Here is a 20,772-nt window from a genome sequence, read left to right on the forward strand (position 1 = left end):
CAGAGAGACAAATTGTGATCCTGCAGGTGAACACACAACAGTGAAGTCAAAAGCAAAACAAGTTATGCATGACTTTTTGTAACTGTTTTCCAAATCGTTTAAAGAAAACTAAAATTGAGACTGAGTTACCTATTTGCTTTTATATGGAGCTTATGTACCCTACAGTGGATACAGTTCTGAAGACTGACACAATTCAACTTGTACATATGTTGGTTTAGCATTTTAGGTGTCTAGAAGGATTGCAGTAAGACTTGGAATGTTGTGTTGCTCTCCTTCCCCTTTAATATTTCAATTATGTCTTTAACTTTCCTGTGTAATTCACATTGACACATTCACAGTGAGTATTTTCCATCACAGCTTGAATAGAGGCACACATTTCCACCGAGCTCGTAAAACAAAGTCACATAGGAGTTTCCATCGGAAACAGCGGTGCATGGGCTGCACTTGTAAACAGAGGTACAACCTGGTGATACTGACATTCACCAGTAAAGTGAGAAAAAATGTTTATAAATGATCTTACAGTTCAGTAACTCTGAGAACTCTGAGATAATTTCAAATACAAGTTCCTTGTCTTATGAAGAATTGGACCAAGAAGCTCATTGTCATAGTGAGTTGAGTTTCTCTTTTTCCTGTATAATCTCTAATTACTGACAAGATAAATGCAGATACTGCACTACCTGTAGCACTAGGAAACAAATGATTTATATTTTATGTAGCTTCACTAAAACATAATTTGTAAGAGGCATTTTTGGTAGAAATTTTCAGTATGTACATAAATCAATGACTAAAACCTTACTACAAAAGCAATGATAATACCAGAAGATAAATGTATATTCTTTTGTATACTGGTTTTTTTTTTTTTTTTTTTTTTAGTATGTATATCAATAATAATTTACTGTGTCAGTATATCTGTATATATCTAACAAAATGCAGGACAATTTTAAAATATTAGTGCAGGCCATAAAGTTTTGTATTGTAAGGAGTTTTAAACTGAAACTGGGAAAGAATATAATTTCAAAGGAACATAACAGGATGGGATCAAACTGCAGATATAAACAACTAAATGTAAGTTGGGGATTTTTTTTGCAGTGTAGGAGTCTATATGGTCTATATGCGAACACTCATAGTTACTCAAATTTGGTAAAACTGGTCTAAATCCTACAGCTAAATGGAATGTATGTAAACCTTAGGATTTTTTTTCCTTTCTTTCTGCCTTTCTAGAACTTGATTAAAGGTCAAATATTAAGCTCACAACCTAAACACAGGCAAATCCAACATTATAAATACCACAGCACAGGTGAAAAGAGGAAGATTAATTTTCTTATCTGAAAAGTAGCATGCATTGTGCCTTGATAAATGAGCATTCATCTCATTTCCAGTCAAGTGCTTTGCATTTCCGTGAATTAAATAGGCTTTGATTTCAGGTAATGATACTCTCTGATTACATGATACAATTTAGTTGGGAAACTTTCAGGAAGCTTCTTGGTTTTTTCCAAAGATAAAATGCTAGATCCTTTCACAAATTTATATGCTCCAATATTTAACACTTTTCATATGTATTGTTCATTCTGTGTGGGTTCTGACTCTTTTTTTCATGTTGTGCTTTTTTTTAATTGCTGAAGAAACAGTATTTTGCAATAAAATAAGACAACCCAAAGAAAGAAATCATATCTCTAGTAAGGGGGAATACTATTGTGTTCAAATAAGGAAATTACTTAAAGAACTGCATGATGAACTTTGCCTATGTGCAGTCCTCATCTTCCTCTGAAGTGCGCGCTGTTGATTATTGCTTTCTTTTATTTTTATTTTTTTTTTCACCAATGGTAAATGCTGCTGATGTGGCGAACACTCTGTTCCTCAGGCAATTTTGCCAGAGTACTGTATAGTCTTGCACTTCTGGCCTGAGAGCTATGGGTCTTTCTGTCCAGGTGGCCAACTTTGTCAGGGCAATAAATCGATGTTCTTCTCTGTCACAGAGGAAGTGTGGAGGAGGGAAAATGGTCTTCCTTCCAAAGGATATTTGCCTTTGCCATAGTGATAGAAAAAGCTGATGAATAAATCAACCAGGAAGAAAAAAAAAGGGGGGGGGGTCAGAAAACTTATGGCAAAGGAAAAAACAATGAGAATATTGTATATGTCAGGACTCTTGTTGCCATTTCATAAACAAACTTCTTCCTATTTTTGTGTATTTTACTTGGATATCCTGTTTCTTTCTTTATCCACTGTGTGACATTTGGATTTCAAAAAGGACTGAATCCATGGAAAGGTTTCGCATATGATATATTTGGAGAAGGTGGAATTTCTTCTACTAAAATTCAGAAATGTTTGAAAAGTAATAATAGATGCTACTGAAATAGTAAATGCCATTTTTTCTCTCAAGAAAGAATGGAAAGAAATGCATTGGGGGAAAAAAAACAGTGGTTCTTACAAAATATTAGGGATTTACTATTTCCTTCTTGTATTTTGAAATCAATTTTAACATGCATTTCCACATTGTGTTGCAAACCCAGCTTTCACGTTTTGGATAATGATGTTCTTCGTGACAAAGTTTGCAAACTTTTGTACCGCAGCAAAGACTGCCTCCTAAAGTGCAGCTGTGCTTCATACTTGAGCCTTGGTCTGAGTTGCATATCATAACAGAAAGTTCCCTGCAAAGTACTTATGAATCTTGTTCCTCTCAACTTCAGTTAAACCGATTCTGGGCAGTGAAATTGCATAGTTTTTTAGACTCTCCAGTTTCTAGTGGTAGTAAATAAGATGCTCTCAATTTTACAAAATCAGTTAGTACGACGTTATAGAGCTGAAGGGGACAATGCAAAGTCTAGTAGTTTCTCTAGAAAATTATTTATTTAAGTCCATTGGATTTTAGATTAGGTCAGAATGAAGACTCACGTAAGAAGGTGATGAGCATAACTTTAGGAAAATTTACCTTCAGAGGTGGATGGCAACAGGCAGCTTTATAGCAGCACGTAGTGCAAAGTCAGCAGGTGGTGAAGCTGCTACCCAGAAGAAGCAGCAGCTTCTTTGAAGCTGGAAGATGGCAACAGCTGCTTTTCACAGCAAAAGCTTGGCAGTCTGTGTGCAAAATTGAGATGCTCTGAAGAGGTCATTTGATGAAGCTTAGTAGCATCCAAAATTCAGCAATGATTGAGACTGTTTTGTAGTTGCATGGAGAATAAAAGAGTCAAATAAGAGAGTCAATAGAGTTCCACTTCCAGATTTCTTAGACATTTATCAAATTTGTTTCTATGTGTTAATAAGATTTTATTATATTGAATTATACTCCCAAAACCGCATACTAGATGCACAGAAACCATCTCTCTGAGTCCTTATGTAATCAAATGTATCACTTGTGATTCCCCTGTTCTTAGGCTTTTGCCTTTTAATCTGCTTTTGGCAGGTGTCAGAAAGAGATTTTTATCAAATACATGAGCACTTGCAGTGGATCAGTCAAAATTGTATCTAGACAAAATCCTAAATTTGATAAAACTCACTGGTGTGTCAAGGTCTGGATAATGTCATCTCTCTCTTCCCTATAAAAATACACTGAAGAGTACATTCAAACAAGATTTGAATTCCTGAAATAATGTAAATGGGGGAGGAGGAGTGAGATCTTGTGTACCGACTATCCCCTGCCTACTCTTCATTATTGTTCAAAGGTATAGAGGAATATTGAATTAAATGGAAAAAATCTTCTTTGTCTTACAAAAGCATATATCTTACGTCAAACATTTTGAAGTAAGATTACTTTTCTAGTTTTTATGTATAAAATATATTTACATCTTCTGTTGTGTTTCATGGAACAATGTTAAGTGATTCCTGAGCAGAAAGCTGGCATTTGTCAGGAAATATTTTGAGTTCTTGAGTAAAAAGATCTTATGGTATTTGTAAGAATTTATTTTACTGCTCTTTCAAATAGCCTCCTGTTGTGTGGATCCTGGAAATTTTATGAAGAAGTTAATGACGGTATCTGACATTCATGCTTACACTGAGCAGTAAATTTCTCAGAGTAGAGCCTGTGTAATTTATCTCTGTGTAAACCACTGTTCCTCATTGTCAGGGTGGTAGGTTGCATTCTTTAACAGTGAGATTTTAAAGCTGCCTTGGGTTCCTGGGCACTTGCTCCATATTTGTTGGGGAAGCACAAAGCTGCTCTCACTTTTACTGAACACTGCTGTGTATTGTAAACAGAGATGTGACAATGCAGGCTATACTCGCTTTCATTCCGGGCTCTTGAAATGCCATGCACTTGACAGAGCTCTCTGAATAATCTAGGCATTTCTCTTTTGAAAGACAGCAAGCAATTAAAGCCCAGATAAATCTGGAAGTTCTCTGTCATGTTTCAAGTCGGGCTTCTATAGTGTATCACCTTCAGTGACCTTAAAGAGTAGCTATGAACCTGATATAGATGGGTTATAATGAGATTACCAAGAAATTACAGTGACTTCTTGCTTGGTTTTATGTACTATTTATTCTAATTAGGTCCATCCAGGATTTCCAGTTATTCACAATGATTTGTTTTATAGTTATGTGCCAGAAAGTGCTATTTCCAGTCATATCAAGTAGATCATTACATCAGTGAAAGCACTGAACTTGACAGTCCGAGTTTTGGTCACCTGAAAAAAGGTTGGAAGGGTAAAATTAATCTTAAATGGCTAACTATACAATACAAATCCTGGTAAAAATACATGAATACCATAGTACAAAATATGTTTATTAAAACACCAATATTTATAAGGAAGAGTAAGAAAACCAAATATCAAGGTAAGTTTATAGGTAATTAGAAAAAATATATATCTTTAAAAAGGATATTATGCAAAACTGATAATTAATTCATATCTACCATAACTCCCAGATCTAGTCTAAATTAATAATTTTTATACTGTGTTGTCTACTCCTTTTAATATCTAAGAAAGTAATATTTGCACTTGTAATAAGATCTTAATAGGATGATCTAGTAGCTACTGGTAAATTGTTCAGATTAATTTAGTAATCTTTACCTGGGTAGTTATGTATTTTTAAAGATGCTGCTTATTTTTCTACTTTGTGATAAATTTGTGTTCATTCTTGTAATCATTTGCATATATATACATATATCTATATACTATCTATCTATCTGTGTGTATATAAAGTACATATCTATGTATATCTAGTACATATCTATGTACATATCTATGTACTTTATATTTGACTTGAAAAATTGTCCTCCTTTACATTAAATCTGCAAATCTTCTAGTCAGCTTGCTTAATAAATTTTATGAACTCCAGTTGGCAGGATAAAAGGAAATGTTTTTGTTTTTTTTTTTTCCTAAAATTATTAGTCATCCTAAATTATGTGTAAACTGTATTTTCTGAACTCATAAGGTCCATAGGCTGACCTTAGAGCTAGAATGTCTCTTCATACCACAAAATTCAATGTAGTCATGGCACAAGACACCTGAGCAATGTGCAAAAAAAAGAAGTCGGCAGATGGATCATGGCATGACAGTGCGTAAATCAGTGTAATAAAATGTCAGCTAAAGGGTGATAGTTTTATATCAAATAATTTATATCAATAATACAGAACTACTAGAGAGTATTTATTTTCAGCATAAGATAGTTGTGTTGTATTAATTCAAATAGTTTAGGAAACTAAGCCTTATATAATTTGCTCAAAATCTTAATGAATTAACCCTTGAACACAGCCCTGGAAATTCTTGTGCCCTGATGGCCTTACAAATACCAAGTCACTTTGCTGCTTGATGTCTTGAATACAGGAAGGCATTGCGTAGGTGTCTAATTTCAAGATCATGAGCCTACCAGAAGTTAAGTGGATTTGGTCCTCAATCCAGAAAAGGGTTCAACACTGCATATGTAACATTTTGATGACTTACCTTTTAGTACCTGGGCTGCACAGAAATGTTTTATGTTTCCTATTAGGATACTCCAGCTTTCAATTAAAAGCACTCGCACTAGCTGCTTGGTCCTCTCTGATCCAGTCAGTAGTGTTTTGGTTTTTCTATCAGTTAGAGAAATTTTTCCAGGAAAAAAAAAAAAAAAAAAAAGGTGGAGCATTTGTCTGGAGCTCTACTATTGGGGGAGAGGTACTACTGTCTGTTCCTCATGCTGTAGAGTTGGTTAAAGTCAGAAATGAAGTCAATGGAGACAAAATATATCCAATTAAAAAGGTAGTTTGTTCCTAACGAATCAGTATTCACATGCAATTCTGGGAAATTTCGGGAGGGATCCTTAGTTAAGAAGCATGGGAATGTCAGAAGTCAAACATTTCTCAAGGTAATTCAGCACAGAGCTTTATCCTGCCTGACAGCAGTTTCAAACGTGTGTCACATTTCTTAAGTCGCCTCTCTTATCACTGCAGAGTAACGTGGTCTGTGATAGGTGACACAACCTTGAGAGTTATTCTTGCTCAGTTGTCTATCTCGGACAACAAGGATTTTGGCTTTGATGCTGTGCCAAGTAATTGTCTTGAAAGGGGAAGTAAATCCCAGGAACTCCCAGCTTTCTTACTCTTGCTTGTCTGGAAAAAAATCAATCGCTGATGTTTTTTATTACTTTGCTAATCCTACATTAGCATATTCCTTCCATGAAAGTGTTAATAAGGCGAGTAGCTAGGATGATAGTTAACTCTGGGTGGTGGGGAAGAAAACAGTATAAGTCATAAAACAGCATGTTGTTGGTTTAGGATAGAGCACATTCAAAAAAAGAAGGAAAAGATGCCAGGTCCTTAATGGACTTGCAGCTGGCTGTAAGTGTCACTTTGTTAGTGTATGTACATACAGCCACATATTTTGCTACTGCAAAATGCTCTCTTGGATGTTTGCATTTTGGCTTGATGGAAGTGAAAATCATTTTGTTTTTTCTTGTTTCTAATTGGAGGGTTGTTTACTATAGAACTTCCAGCCCACCTACAGAGACAGAGAAGTGGCGATATCTAGATCAAAAAAGACTTCCATATGTGCCAGTTAAAAATAAATACATTGAGAGTTCCCCATAATCCTTTCCCATGTGGAAGGTTTGAAAATGATGATTCTTGAATCATGCAATGTTAAGTCTTTGTGATATCTGTACAATACTGCTAGTGAGGTGGTCTACTTTGGGATGACAAAGGTAACATTTATATAACACGGTGCAGCAAAAATAATATCTATACCGCTGAACACAGCTCTTCAGAGTAAGAACTATCATAAAAGAATAAAGAATATAGTTTGTGATAGACAAGTTTCAGGACAGATAATCAGCTAGTAGCGGTGCAGCTATCAGTAGTCTGTCTAGGGAGAGTCAAAGTTCTTCATTTGTTTCTGATGTGTCTATTTTGCTTCTGATCCACCTGGAATGATCTGTTACAGAACTTGCTCTCATCGTTACCCTTTTTCTTTCTGGCTGTGTAGGGACATACTTGTCCTCATGACTGAAGGACAGAAATGAGATGGGAAATAGGGAAGTGACTGATCTCCATTTTCCCATAGTCCGGTATCTACAAGTGCCTTGGGGAGGAGCTGCTGGCAATTAATAATGGAGGTTGGTTGAAAGTGTTCCTCTACCCTCTTCTTGACTGATTTAATCTAATGATGTGAAGTGCTGGCCTTAACGATGTACACAACTGATTTACTGGTATTGGGATTTCACATGGGTTGCTGGGAGAATTAAGTAACTCAGTTGTATTCATTAAATGTTTTGGTTTACTTTATCTTACCATATCCCAGGTCCTAGCCAGTGTCTGCACTTTTACCCAAATTCCACTTTGTTTCTTTACTCTGACCATTTTGAATTAGTTTTGTCTGAAAAGTTGCAATTCCAGTGAGAACAAATGACTTGGATATATCTCAGTACATTTAGCTCAAAACAGGTCTGAGCTTCTACAGTCACAAAAACATTTTGAAAACTCCAAGGGTGTACTTGAATTTGGTTCTTGATATATACTGGAGTGTATTTACCAGAGTGTATTTCAAAAGGGGAACTTTTTTTTTCTTTTCTTTTTTTTTTTTTTCTTTTAACATATGTCTTCGTGAAGAGTGGTGCTCAGCTACTCAAACTGATCAAGTCTTACTTCCAGTACTTTGCTTAATACTTTAAGGAATGTGTGGGTTTAAAGGTTAGCCAACAGTTTCACTTCCAGCCCTGCTGGATCTAAAAAACTTTTTTCTTTATTTTCAGAAATAAGATTTGGGATTTCCACAGCTTGTTTTTTGGCAGCAACAACTGAGTAAGATCAAAAGTAGGGACTTTTCTTTTCAGTAGCTGCGATTTACTTCATAATGAACTTTTTGTTTCTTCTGTGAAATGAAACAGACAATGCCTCTGAAGAGAATAAGATATTAGCTATTTTGTAGTCTATGCAAATGATAACACACTTGTGTTTTTATGTTATCTGATATTTTTTGTGTATTTTGGGTGATTTTAATTGCTGTGCAGTTACTAATCAAACAGGAATTGTCATAGCTGGTGAGCTGGTGCCTGAGAAAGATAACGAAGGAAGTCAATGCATATGTTTTAGTTGCTGTTGGTGATTTTTAATAGACAGTATTTCAGAAATTCCAGAAAAGGTAAAGAAGCAGATGATAAATCTTTAAGTTGTTTCTTTTTTACCTTTCTTCAATAGATGACAAGTTAGATGTGGAGTACAATTGTAAGGTGTGATGTGGGTTACAGGGTAAGGCGTTGGTGTTCTTTTTGTAACTAGGAACAAAGTTACAATTCCTGAAACAGGCACAATCCTTTAAATAGATCTGCAAGTAGATCCCATCCTTTTCATCCAGAGATGAAAATTATGGGGAGTCAGTGATGCTCTCCTCCCCATCTTGGGGTTATACAGAATTTGTACTATTGCCAGGTGATAAGAAAGAAGGTGAAGGGAGTTAAGGAAAGCAAAGGGTCAGGAAAGTACTGGGAACCAAAAAGCCAGTAGGCACTGAGGAAGGAAAAATGGTATATAACCCATATAACAGTCTATTGAGGTTACTGAGCACTGAGGGGCTGAAGCTACCATATCATTGCCTGCTGTATAGGTCAGCAGTATTCATACATGTCCTCCAGGTTCATGTTTCTTCAATTACTTGATCATGTAATTACTTGATCATACTTACTGAAGATGCTTAGTAATAAATATGCTTGCATATCTTTCTGTGTTGGGGCCATATATAGAAATAATTATTCCAGCAGTACGTATTTTTTAGTAGAAATCCCAAGCGGTGGCTCTAGATGCAGAGATTGTGCTGAAGCACTACATAGTATTTTTAACTGGCACAGGAAGCAGAAAGTGAAATCAGGCCAGTTTCCTTCTAACTCTTTTTTTTTTTTTTTTTTTTTTTTTTTTTTTTTTAAATCCCCTATGCCAAAAGAGAAGGATTAACCCTCTTGGCGGTAAATCACAAAATCAGTGGTGAAGGTATTAGGAGACCAGATTCAGCATTACTCTTAGCCTTTCAGCTTTCCTTCACACAGTTCAGGACATCAGAAATGCAGAAAGAGGGTTTGAAATGTTGGATAACTAGCTTCCTGCATAATGCACATTTTGTTCATTATTATATGTTAGTTCATTTAAGGCATCGAGAACTTGTGATCTCTCTTTGACTAGAGGAAATTAAGTGAAATTTGTTTCTAGATATTTAACATGGTTGTAGAAGTATGAATTAAAGCAAATGCTTAGAAAAGTTCTGACGTGGCTTTCTTGTCCTGTGTTCCAGAAGAGGTCATAACTAAGTTTCGGTTTCCTGAAGGACATTTGTTTTTTTTGATGCCAGGCCAAAAATGATGTGTCCAGTATTTCCAAACTGCCTTCTGAGACACACATTTGTTTTATCTTGGTTTGTCCACCAAAGCCTGAGAAAAGTCTCTTTTGATTACTAGATGTATTGGGAAAACATTTATTTACATCCCAGTGCTTAATTCTTTCAATCTTTTGTGTCTTTAGCAATATTATTATTATTATTTTTAATACTGGTTACATTCCAGGGTTCATTATGCTCTGCATGTGTCTGAATTTCTTCCAGTTGATCCTATAATGCTTGTGAATCTAGATGCATCCTCTATTTTTTATCACCAGCATCCTCCACTGTGCCATTTGAAAAGCTGGAGTTGAACTCTTGTCAACCCCTAAAACTTGTCAGCTGCTTTCTGTCTGTTTTCAAACAGAACAGCCAGTTCTGAAAACAAGCAAATTTCCTATTTGCAGGTTGATGTTGAGGATAACAGAGACAACAATAAAGTACATTTTAAGAAATTTCTGAATTTCCTGGCAGATCTAGAATCTGAACATGTATTGGCTCATCTTGCTCTTACCTATTCTGTCTGATTAAACTTGATCACTCAGTATAGTAGGTCCCTCTGGTAAGGATCCAACTCCAGTTAATGGCAGCTGTCCAGTTTAATTTAGTGGGAGCCATATCAGAGTTATTTCCTATTCTGAGTTATCTGATTAAAGGTTTGATTACAGTTTTTCCAGCATGCGGATATGGCCTTCTATGTTTATATCTTCTTGTGTCTAGAAACGGATTTCCCAGAAATAGGGAAAGTTTGCCTTTTCTCCCTCAGCTTAGACTGTGATTATTTAAGCAATCAAAACAAAATTTTTATCTCTTATTTCTCTCTGGCTGTGATTAAGAAGTATTTATTTGCAACTTAAGTAGGAGAATATAGTTCCCACTTTTTTCTCTGGTCAGATTTTTGTTTACAGAATTTGATAAACAATACTTCCAGAACAGTCCGTTTCTTGCATTTTCTGAGACTTACGAGAATTTTTATTTGTCTTCCTCCTCCTCCTCTAATAAAAATTATAGGAGAATCCACTGTGACAGTTTTAGCTTTAGTGAGTTTTGTTTGGGCATTCCTAGCTTTTTCGTATTTCCCTGTTTATTGTCTTCTACATAATTCTTGGGTTCTTCTGTTTATTGTTATTGCTATTAATTATTACTGGTTTGAAGACATTTTCTGACATTACAATTCTAACTTCCCACAATTATTACATCCCTTTTATATTTGAGTTCATGAAGAGTATATAAAGGGGGGAAAAAATGTCCAATGCTTCTTACTTTGCCTCGTGTAAGATCTTTGACAGAGTCATGAATGTAGTTACTACATTGTGCTTTGGTGTTTCTATAGAATCATAGAATGGCTTGGGTTGGAAGGGACCTTAAAGATCATCTAACACCAACCCCCCTGTCGTAGGCACAGGGATGCCACCCACTAGATCAGGTAGGACAAGGCTCCATCCAGCCTGGCCTTAAACACCTCCAGGGACAGGGCATCCACAACTTCTCTTTGCAACATGTTCCAGAGCCTCACTACCCTTACAGTGAAGAACTTCCTCCTTATATCTATTCTAAATCTATCTTCTTTAAGTTTAAGAACATTCCCCCTTGTCCTATCATTATCTACCCAAGTAGCTTTTCCAGTCGGGCTATACCTGGACAAAGATATAAATGTAGTGGAAACTATAGTCAGAGAAAAATCATTAAAAAAAAAAAAAATTAATCTGAAGAAGACATCATGCCTGTAGGCCAGCAGGAGCTTTACATCTTCCAGTACTAATCTCACCCGAATACGAGATTTTAGAGCTAGCATTAGGTTAATGACCATAAAATATGCATGGCTCAAAAAGGATTAGGTTGATGTAGGACAAATGTTTCAGCAATTAAATTTCTTCAGCATTGACAGCATTATTTCTTCAGCCTTCATTTTTCCAATTTATTACTCATTTACTAAATAGCTGAATTTATGTCCTTTATAAAATATGCTTCATGATGACAATATTTCATAGATATCAAATAGTCAAATTTTTGCATAGCAAATGATTTGTCAGAAACATTTTTAAAACATGTATGTTTTACATAGAATTTCTTGCTGCTTTTGTTTAGTGATGCATGTTTGAACAATATGAACTACCCAAGTTGTTGAGGTTTGGAAACCTTTATCCATTCTTTGCACTCATAGCATTTCCTAATTTAGAATTACATGCAGAAAATGTAATTTTATTTTTTCCTAATATTGTCTCTTTATTAGCCAGAAGTAGTAGTCCTCAGATAGTCTTTGTTCCCAACTGCATTTGTATATCCATTAGATGTCTAACACTGAAGATAATCCTTGATCTGCATATTTTCAACTTCTGTACTTCAATTATATAGAAATGGGACGTGAGAGACCTGAGAGGCATATCAGTAATGTAATACAGAGCAGTAGCATCTTGAAAGAGGGACATTTTAGGGACATTGTTGAAGTAGAATTTAGAAAATGAGTTCATTCAGTTTGTCTGAACATGATGATCTTAATTCAAGCTGAGCAAGCTAGATCTGCAGACTTCTGTTAGCTGGCTGACTTCATTATTAAGGATCAAAAATACTTAGTAACATGAGTAGCATCGCCTCTGGGAGTGCTAGTAGTTTTCAAAAGAAATACTGAGCTAGGTAAAATTATTCATCAAAGAACATTGTTTTCTCCAGTTGGCTCAGTTTTGACTCTCAAGTTTTCTCCAATGACTCAGTCCTATAAAAATGTTTGCTCTAAAAACAAACCTGAATAACTTCTCCATCTCAGATATAGTTCCATTTCTTACACATAATTACCCACATCCATTCATTTTATCAGTCATATGCCAGATCAGATATTGACTATTTTTTTTTTTTAAAGTGTTCTAGGAATTCCATTACAAGTGTTAATATTTATTTTCTTGCGCTTTAAGTTTTGCATTTAAAAAAGCAGCAGAGGGCGCTGAGACTGCTGGCACAGCCCTGCACGGATCTCTTCCTCCCTACCCTGGATTTCCCCATCATGGGATTTCCCGCTCCACTTCAAGAGCCTTTATAAAGAGCTCACTGCAGCGATTATCATAAACAGTTGCAGAGCAGCAGGCTCTCACTGTGCTTCTTCACAGAAAATAAAGCGAGGCTTTTTTTTTTTTTTTTTTTTTTTTTTTTTTTTTTTGCCTAGTAACAGCAATTCTAAATGTTAAAAAAGATGGGAAGAATAAACCAAGCTGTGCTAATTATTTTGTATGTGTTAATAACTGGTAAGTTGGGAAGGTTTGTTTCTTCATTTGCTTTCAATTTTCTTAATTGTAAATTGACCTACAATTTACTTTTATTGTTCTCTCTCTTTGTTCGGTTTGCTTTTACATTCCAGTGAACACAACTGTCAATTAAGTAGTTCTTTCAAAATGTCAATAAGTTTATTTTTGGCATTTATTTTGAGCTGTTCTTTGCTCCACAATAACTCTTATTGAATTTGGCTAAAAGACAGTCTTGGAGACAACTGCAGTACATCACTGTATGTCTGGTTTTTACTGTCATACCTGACAGTACCAGTCAAGCTTGGTACTAAATGCCCTGTTGAAAGCAATTCTGCAGTTGTCCTTACTATCTTATTTACCATCCATCCCCACAAATGTTACAAAGGTTTAGAACTAGATCCACCTGGTAGAAAAGTTATATTGTACCAATGCATTTATTTTCATTGACCACATTGGTTTTATGCATTTTTTATTCATCATAACTACCTGTTAGGATCATCTGAATCTGTGTTAACTATGACAAAAATAGTGATTTTTATGGGGTATTTTGGAAATGTAAACCATTGTATCATCTGTTAATTTAACCTCAACACAATTGTAAACTTGTAAAATAATAAGCTCATGTCACAGTAGAAGAAGAGGGGAAATAAATGTTGAGAATGCTACTGAGTTTATGTATGTTCTCCCTATTGTAGTTAAAGCCTTTGAAATGGAGATTATACCTGCTAGCAGAATTGTTGTACAGATTGGAGAAATGCTCGTACTCACATGCAATACTACTGGCTGTGCATCACCAAGTTTTTCATGGAGAACCCAAATGGACCACCCTCTTGGAGGAACAGTGAACAACTACGGGACATACTCTACCTTGACTATGAATCCAGTTAGTGTTGAGAATTCTAATGATTACCTGTGTACTGCCTTCTGCAATGAAAAAGGGAAAAAGGAGAAGAGTATCAAAGTTGAACTTTACTGTAAGTAAAAGCTACTTTTACTTAGGTAGTACTCATTCATTTAAAAAAAAAAAAAAAAAGATTAATTGTTCTTAGACATTGCAGCTGGTATTTAACTGATAATGATAGAATAAGGAGTCTGATAAAGCTCAACGTATGTTTCCTTGTAAAGATTCCTCTGTCTGTTCAGGATGTTCTCAGCCCCTTTTTGCTTAGCTTTCTATCTTGAAGATAGTATGTATTGCTCTTATTTGTTTTTATTGTTGGTAATACTTGAAAGCCAGAGCATAGACTCCCCAAAACTTTTATAGTGCTGGACCAAAACAAAAACAACACAAGAAAAAAAAAAATCAGCATGGTAGAGATGGACATATATGGGAAAGCTATAAGTGCAAAACACCTAATCAAAGTCTTTGCAGTTTGCAGAGGGATGATCCAGATGTCTAAACTTGTCAGATGCCTCTGTTTACCTAGGTAGCTATACCACTGCCTAGGTGCCTTGTTGGATTTTATTAACTCATCTGTATATTTCAACAACTTTACGAATGTATTACCTGTTGGTGTGTGAACTGCTTATAAAAGACCTGTATGTATTCAATGTATGTTTTGTAATAGAGTTGATATAAGGTCATGTTCTGAACACATCTAAACTGAAGGTGTGTGATGTCTGGATCTTGCTCTTATGTTGACTCTAGGGCCAATCTCAAGTAGACTAAAGAAAAGTGTTTTCTTTCGTACAGCTTTCCCCAGTGATCCTGTCATTGAGATCAGCACATCATTAGTTGCCGGGGAACCAGCCACTGTCATCTGTAAAATTCCTGATGTGTTTCCTTCTGATCACCTGGAAGTACTCTTAATGAAAGAGGGACACACTCTTCATGAGAAACATTTCTTTGATGACGACAGCAGAAATAAAGAAACAAAAACTGTGACATACTCATTTAACCCCACAACTGAAGATATTGGGAAAGAGATTACTTGTGTGGCCAAATTGTCAATTGCTACCATGGACTTTGAGCCCAAAGAAAGAGTTACTTCTCTGAAACTGAATGCAAACTGTAAGTGTTTTTATATTAGGGCTTTCATACCAAATACTGTTTAATGTTATGGTTCATTAAATAGATTTATGAAGTTTGTGCTATAAATCATTAATAATCTGCACTTCTTTGTATTTATATAGTCTATTGCCTAGGATCTATGTTAAACTGTAGCAATTGTATTGCAAAAATATCAAAGCTAGGATATGCCTTTTATTTCTTAAATGTTATCTCTGAGCACAGTCTTTTAACATCTTTGTGGAACAGATAATGGTTTCATGTTCAAAGGCCAGGGCATAGAAATTTAATGTTTTTATTCAGTAATGGTCATTGAGAAGCTTGTGCATATTGCCTTAAGCACCTGCTGTTGTTCATGACGGAAGTTAATCTGTCCTGTGGTAACTCATCTGTCACTCTCATATCTTGGGCCCTGATGCTCAGTCAGAAAGTTGAAGACCAGAAGAAAAATGACAGTATGCAGAAAAACAATTATTTTTAAAATTGCCATGGTATGCTTAGCAATTTCAGGTTTATAGACTTAACAGGGAGACAAACGTAAGAGTAAACAAACACTAAGCTATGGGTACATATTGTGACTAGCTTCGCTTTCAAAACTGCAAACTAAATGTCTTATCAAGTCTGGCAAAAGTGCTCCACTACATTAATGCTATCCACATTATTCATTTTTCCTTTGTAGTGCATGCAACACACCCGTAGAGAAGCTGCTGTTAAAGATGTACATATCATTCTTCACTAACATGTTGACCTTGTCTTTCTTCTGTTTTCTTCCAGTTGGTCCACAAAATACTATCATTACTGTATCTCCAAGCAACTTTACAGTGGAAGGCAACCCTCTAAAACTCACTTGTGTGACTGAGAGTAATCCACCAGCACAAGTAGTTTGGAGCAAACATCTGGCTGATGGAAACATTGAGCATTTTATAGAAAACAATGTCCTTTCTATTCCTCATGCTCGTTTCACTGACTCAGGACTGTACATCTGTGAAGTAATTAATCTTGTAACTAATAAAACAGAAAAAGCAACAGTCGACATTTTTATACAAGGTACAAGTCTACTTGAATTTAATTCAGTAACCAGTCTGTGTATTGGGTTGGAGTGTGCTGACATACTGATATATAGGAAATTAAGAAGCTTTCCTTACGTATTCAGGATTTAACTTACAGTTTACTAATGCTCTTTAAGGCTATGCTTTTAATTTCTATGCTTAATTTTCAGCTAATTCTCTAAGGCTATACATACATACCTCTGTATGTTTACTGCAATGCAACACTCAAAGTGATAAAAGAATCTGAAGAACTGGTGTTTTGGGGGATACTTATTTCCTTGAAATAAGCCGTAGGAATAGTCTGTAGAAATAGTCCGTAGCAATTTCACAGCAACATCTCAGTCTCCTTTGGACAGGTAGTTTTAGTGATTAGCAAATTTAGTGGTCATTTAATAGTACTACTTTGTCTACTACTTAGTGGCCATTTAATAGTACTACAAACTACTTTGGACTATATTTTGTTGTTGTTGTTCTGATTATTGTGCTACTGCTGTTTTAGTAGAGCCAAATGTTTCAGATGGAATCTGAGACCAAAACCAAAATGAGGAAATACTTGAGTGAGCAGTTCTTGATTTCATAAAAATCTCCTCTATCTTTAGTATTACTTTTGCCTTATGCAGAATTAACATAACTAATGATATTTAAGTGGTTTAGAATAGATTGCAGACACATTCCACATTAAGTGTCACTTCACTTTTTCCATACTTATTTTCTGCTGCACATTGGTAGTTGGTTCCATTTACAAATGTCACAGATGGAAGAAGGAGAACTCTTGCTGTAAGGCTCCATGCCTACACTGTCAGTGTCTACACTATTCCTTAAAATAATCTTGTGAGGAGGGTTACTCTCAGCAGAGAGTTGTATGGAAACATTTTTTCCTACTTGAACTGTTGTAGAAGACTCGGTGCAGAGTTCTACAATATTTGGGGCACCTGCGTGACAAGAAAAAATGGAGACAAAAGGTGGCCCCAACGCCACTGTCATTTAGGTATCTTTAAATAATTAAGGGTGAAATCTGCCTTAGTACAGATAGCTTATATGAAGTTCTTCATGTCAGTTGAGTTTTCATCACTCCTTTGAGTGATGCATGAGACAAAGAACCTATGCAGAGAAGTGCCTGTGTTTTCCATCAAATAGTTCTTGGTGTAGGATCCAGTTACCTGCATACAAAAGATTCAAAGAGAAAATACAAACTAATTTTTTTTTCTGTGGAGGAGACTACAGTGCACCTTTTGGCTTTCCTTTGAGCTACAACTTCGTAGACTGTTCTTGCAACTGCCATTTAAGCTATGCCAAATGTTGACTCCTCAACCAATATGAAATGATTGCAGTTTCATTTCAGTAGTAAGTGGATTTCTCTACTTAAGCCCTGCTGCTGTTTATTACATAACAATGAAGTAGTATGTAGGGGTTGTTTCTGGCACTAATCTATGTCTTTGTTATTCTCTACTTGTAGCGCCACCAAAAAATACAACACTTTCAATTTTCCCTTCAAGTGTGGTGAAGCAAGGAGAACGTGTTACCATCTCTTGCACATCTGCAGACGTTCCAGCTGTTCAGATTACCCTGAGGAAGAAAACAGGTGATGTGATCACAACCCTTGAAACAGAAGATGGCAAATATACCATAGACAAGGCTCAACTAAAGGATGCAGGAATATATGAATGCATATCCATTAACAAACTTGGAAAGCAGTCTCAACACATAGTACTTGATGTCAAAGGTAAGTTAAAATAACTACCGTACAGAGTTAATATTTAGTTTAGATGGATGGAATGACAATGTCTTTAAAAAACTGAGATGAGTTGCACAGGTTCTTGACATAAGTGGTAGGGTATTAGTGGTGATGAAAACTTCTGTCTGGATTTGCAGAGCACAAAATATTTGCTTATTCAAAATATTTCATATTTCCACTTCCCCCCCAACTTTGAAAACAGGATTTAAAATTGTGGAAGCTGGTGAAAAGCTGTTATTTTAGAACTTCTTTGCCTTTTGTACTTCTTTTCTATTGAAAGAGGACCTTGGGATTTATTGGTCTGTGTCCTTTTGTGAACTCAAATGAATACACAGTGAATTTAAAACAAGAGAAGAAAAGGCTCCATATAATGTAAAGATACACAGAATACCCCATCAAAATGTTCTTTCTGTCAACTGCTGTTGGATGAAGTATGTGTGGGATAGCCTGTGACAGAGTAGTGTCTGTCTAATATTATAAAGCTATGTGCTTGAAGAATGTAGTGAATTCATCAGCTGGATTAGTACTTCTCATATACAAGCTGCTGATACTTTGTGAGTTTTGGTGTGTGTTTTTGTTTTGTTTTGTTTTTTCTTCTGTTTATTTCTAATTTGTATGTTGTGTTTCTTTTCAGTTCCTCCTCAAAATATTACCGTGTTAGTATATCCATCAGAAAATGTTAAAGAAGGAGAAAATGTCACTATAACATGTAGCACATACAGTAACCCACCATCACAGATGGTCCTGAAAAAAGTTCACCAAGAGAGAGAAATTATTCTGCCATCAGTGAATGGAACCTTTACACTCTACAATGTCACCAAAAACGATACAGGCAAATATTTGCTTGATGTTTTCAATGAGGTTGGAAACAATATCAAAGTGATAGAGATAGCTGTTATAGGTAAGTCAATGTATTACCTTAAACTTATTTTGTTTGCACCTTCCAATGAATTTTGTGTCCAGGTGAGCAAAACTAGTTCACAGATAGTTTTCACAGCTGATATTTCACAAAAATACTGCACTTAACATTAACAAATAAATAAATAAATAAATAAACAGGACAGCTGGTGAGAAGCTCTTTTCAGCATGGATGTTGTCTCTGCTACCTGAGTTGGCATAGTAGCTTTAAGGATATGGCCAGAAAAAGGTGGATTCTGGCTCCATTCTGTCCCCTGCATGAACTACACATGATGTTCTTCTTGTATTCTTTATGAACTCCATGGTAATCTTTATTGTAGATTATATCAGATGGGTCTGAACATGCGTAGCATACTGAAGACCAAGATACCTGCCAAGAATTAAAGTAGTACTATGAAGTTACTAAAGAAAATGAACAAACAACAACCAAAAAAACAAACAAACAAACAAACAAACAAAAAAAAAAACATAAGGAAAAGGTTTTGAAATGTGCTTTGTGCATGAAAACAGAAAATGTGTTCCAATGAAGGTCATTAATAGCTCTGCTTTTAGTTATACATGTATATCCATTTGAATCAATTTTTACACAACTTTTTTTTCCTTTTGTCTCCATTTTCAGGAAAATTGGAAAAAAGACATCAAATGATGCCACTGATTATTGCATTCTCTTGCACAACAGCAATAGCGATACCTGTGGTTGCAATTTTGATCTACGTGTCAAGAAAAGCGAAGATAAATGGATCCTACAGTCTTGTTAAAGCACTGAGGCTGAAAGTGTGATTGTGTGAATATAAGTCTAAGTAGTTCGTAGTAAGCAATGTTATTTATTGTTGTGACTGGCTCTACTCCTCTACATTTGGTAACAAACAAGTGATTTAAGAACACTATCATGTGATAGCAAATGGAAATTTTTTCAAGTCTTGTTAAGAATTTCAGTATTTAAATGAAAGGGAAGGCCAGCATCCTGTCCTAAGAATAGATAATACACTTCCATGTCGAAGCAGGCTGAACAGAGTTCCTTGGAGAACTAGGTTTGTACATAGTGTATAAATTGTGTTATAAATATGTTCAACTGGATATCAGTTTGTAAAATTGCAGTCTCTGCAACTGTACATAGATTTTGTTAATTCAGAAATACAAATCAGCATTACTTGAGCTGATCAGATGATATTTTATTTTGTATTATTCCACAGAGTGACTGTTTTTAATATAATCTTTCTGCTTGTGGTAATGTTTGGAAAATGTTCTCTTTTCATTTATTTTACCGTAAACTCTGTACCTCCAAAGAAGTTACACAATCACTGGGCTGTACGCTTTCAATTATTTTAAATTAATTTACAAGCTGAAGACTTGTTCATGAAATATTGTATTTTAGCTAGTGAATATATTATTATGAATATTATTCAGAAAGTGGCTGGGATTATATGTTAGTTTTAGTACAGCTAAGGTGTTTATGTAGGATTCAGTCATTCACAAATTAATGGTAGTATTCTGTTGTTTCCTGAGGAACCAAATCAGACCCTTTATTTAGAGTATAAGCTACCATTAACTATACTTTTACAGATTTCCACTACAAGATAATACTGTTGCTGGGTTTCTTTTAGATTCCTCTAGTAATTCTTGCTTAATATTATGTCAGAATACCTGCTTACCATATCCCCTTTGCTAATGCTTATTTTTTGGAGAGCACAATGGTTTATACTTGGAAATCAGCTGCTGAAAATGTAGCTACTTTCTATCTGTGGACTTCATCTGATGTATGCAAACTTAGAGAGATCTTGGTGTAGGTTAGCGTTATTGAGGGAAAACTTGTGCAGTTCTCAGGCATGTTCCTGTGGAAGGAACGAGTGAAAACTGCTGTCATTAGCAATAGCAGGTTGTGTCAGGGGAAGCTCTCTCTGTAAAGGCACGAGCAACTCTGAGTGTATGTAAGGGGAGAGGCAAAATCTGTGCAACTTCAGCCACAGGGGTTGAGTTGGTTACTGGAGCAATACCCTTCCCAGGCTGCTCACTGTGGAAAATCAGATTACTTGCCTGACAGATTTCCTTTGAATAGACAACC

At 35.6% G+C, this 20,772-nt stretch overlaps 1 protein-coding gene across 1 annotated transcript; it reads left to right on the top strand.

The window, feature by feature from the left end:
- Positions 1–12,936: 12,936 nt before the first annotated feature.
- On the top strand, positions 12,937–20,394 carry VCAM1 (vascular cell adhesion molecule 1; the record flags this gene model as incomplete). The annotated part of the gene is made up of 7 exons (XM_084290822.1): positions 12,937–13,000; positions 13,696–13,974; positions 14,694–15,011; positions 15,783–16,055; positions 17,514–17,780; positions 18,427–18,693; positions 19,330–20,394. The coding sequence occupies 7 exons, from the start codon at positions 12,937–12,939 to the stop codon at positions 19,488–19,490; spliced, it is 1,629 nt and encodes a 542-aa protein (XP_084146948.1). The 3' UTR covers positions 19,491–20,394.
- Between the last annotated feature and the right edge of the window lie 378 nt (positions 20,395–20,772).

Source organism: Netta rufina (assembly GCF_964035555.1).
Source record: "Netta rufina genome assembly, chromosome: 8".
In the NCBI taxonomy this organism is placed as follows: domain Eukaryota; kingdom Metazoa; phylum Chordata; class Aves; order Anseriformes; family Anatidae; genus Netta; species Netta rufina.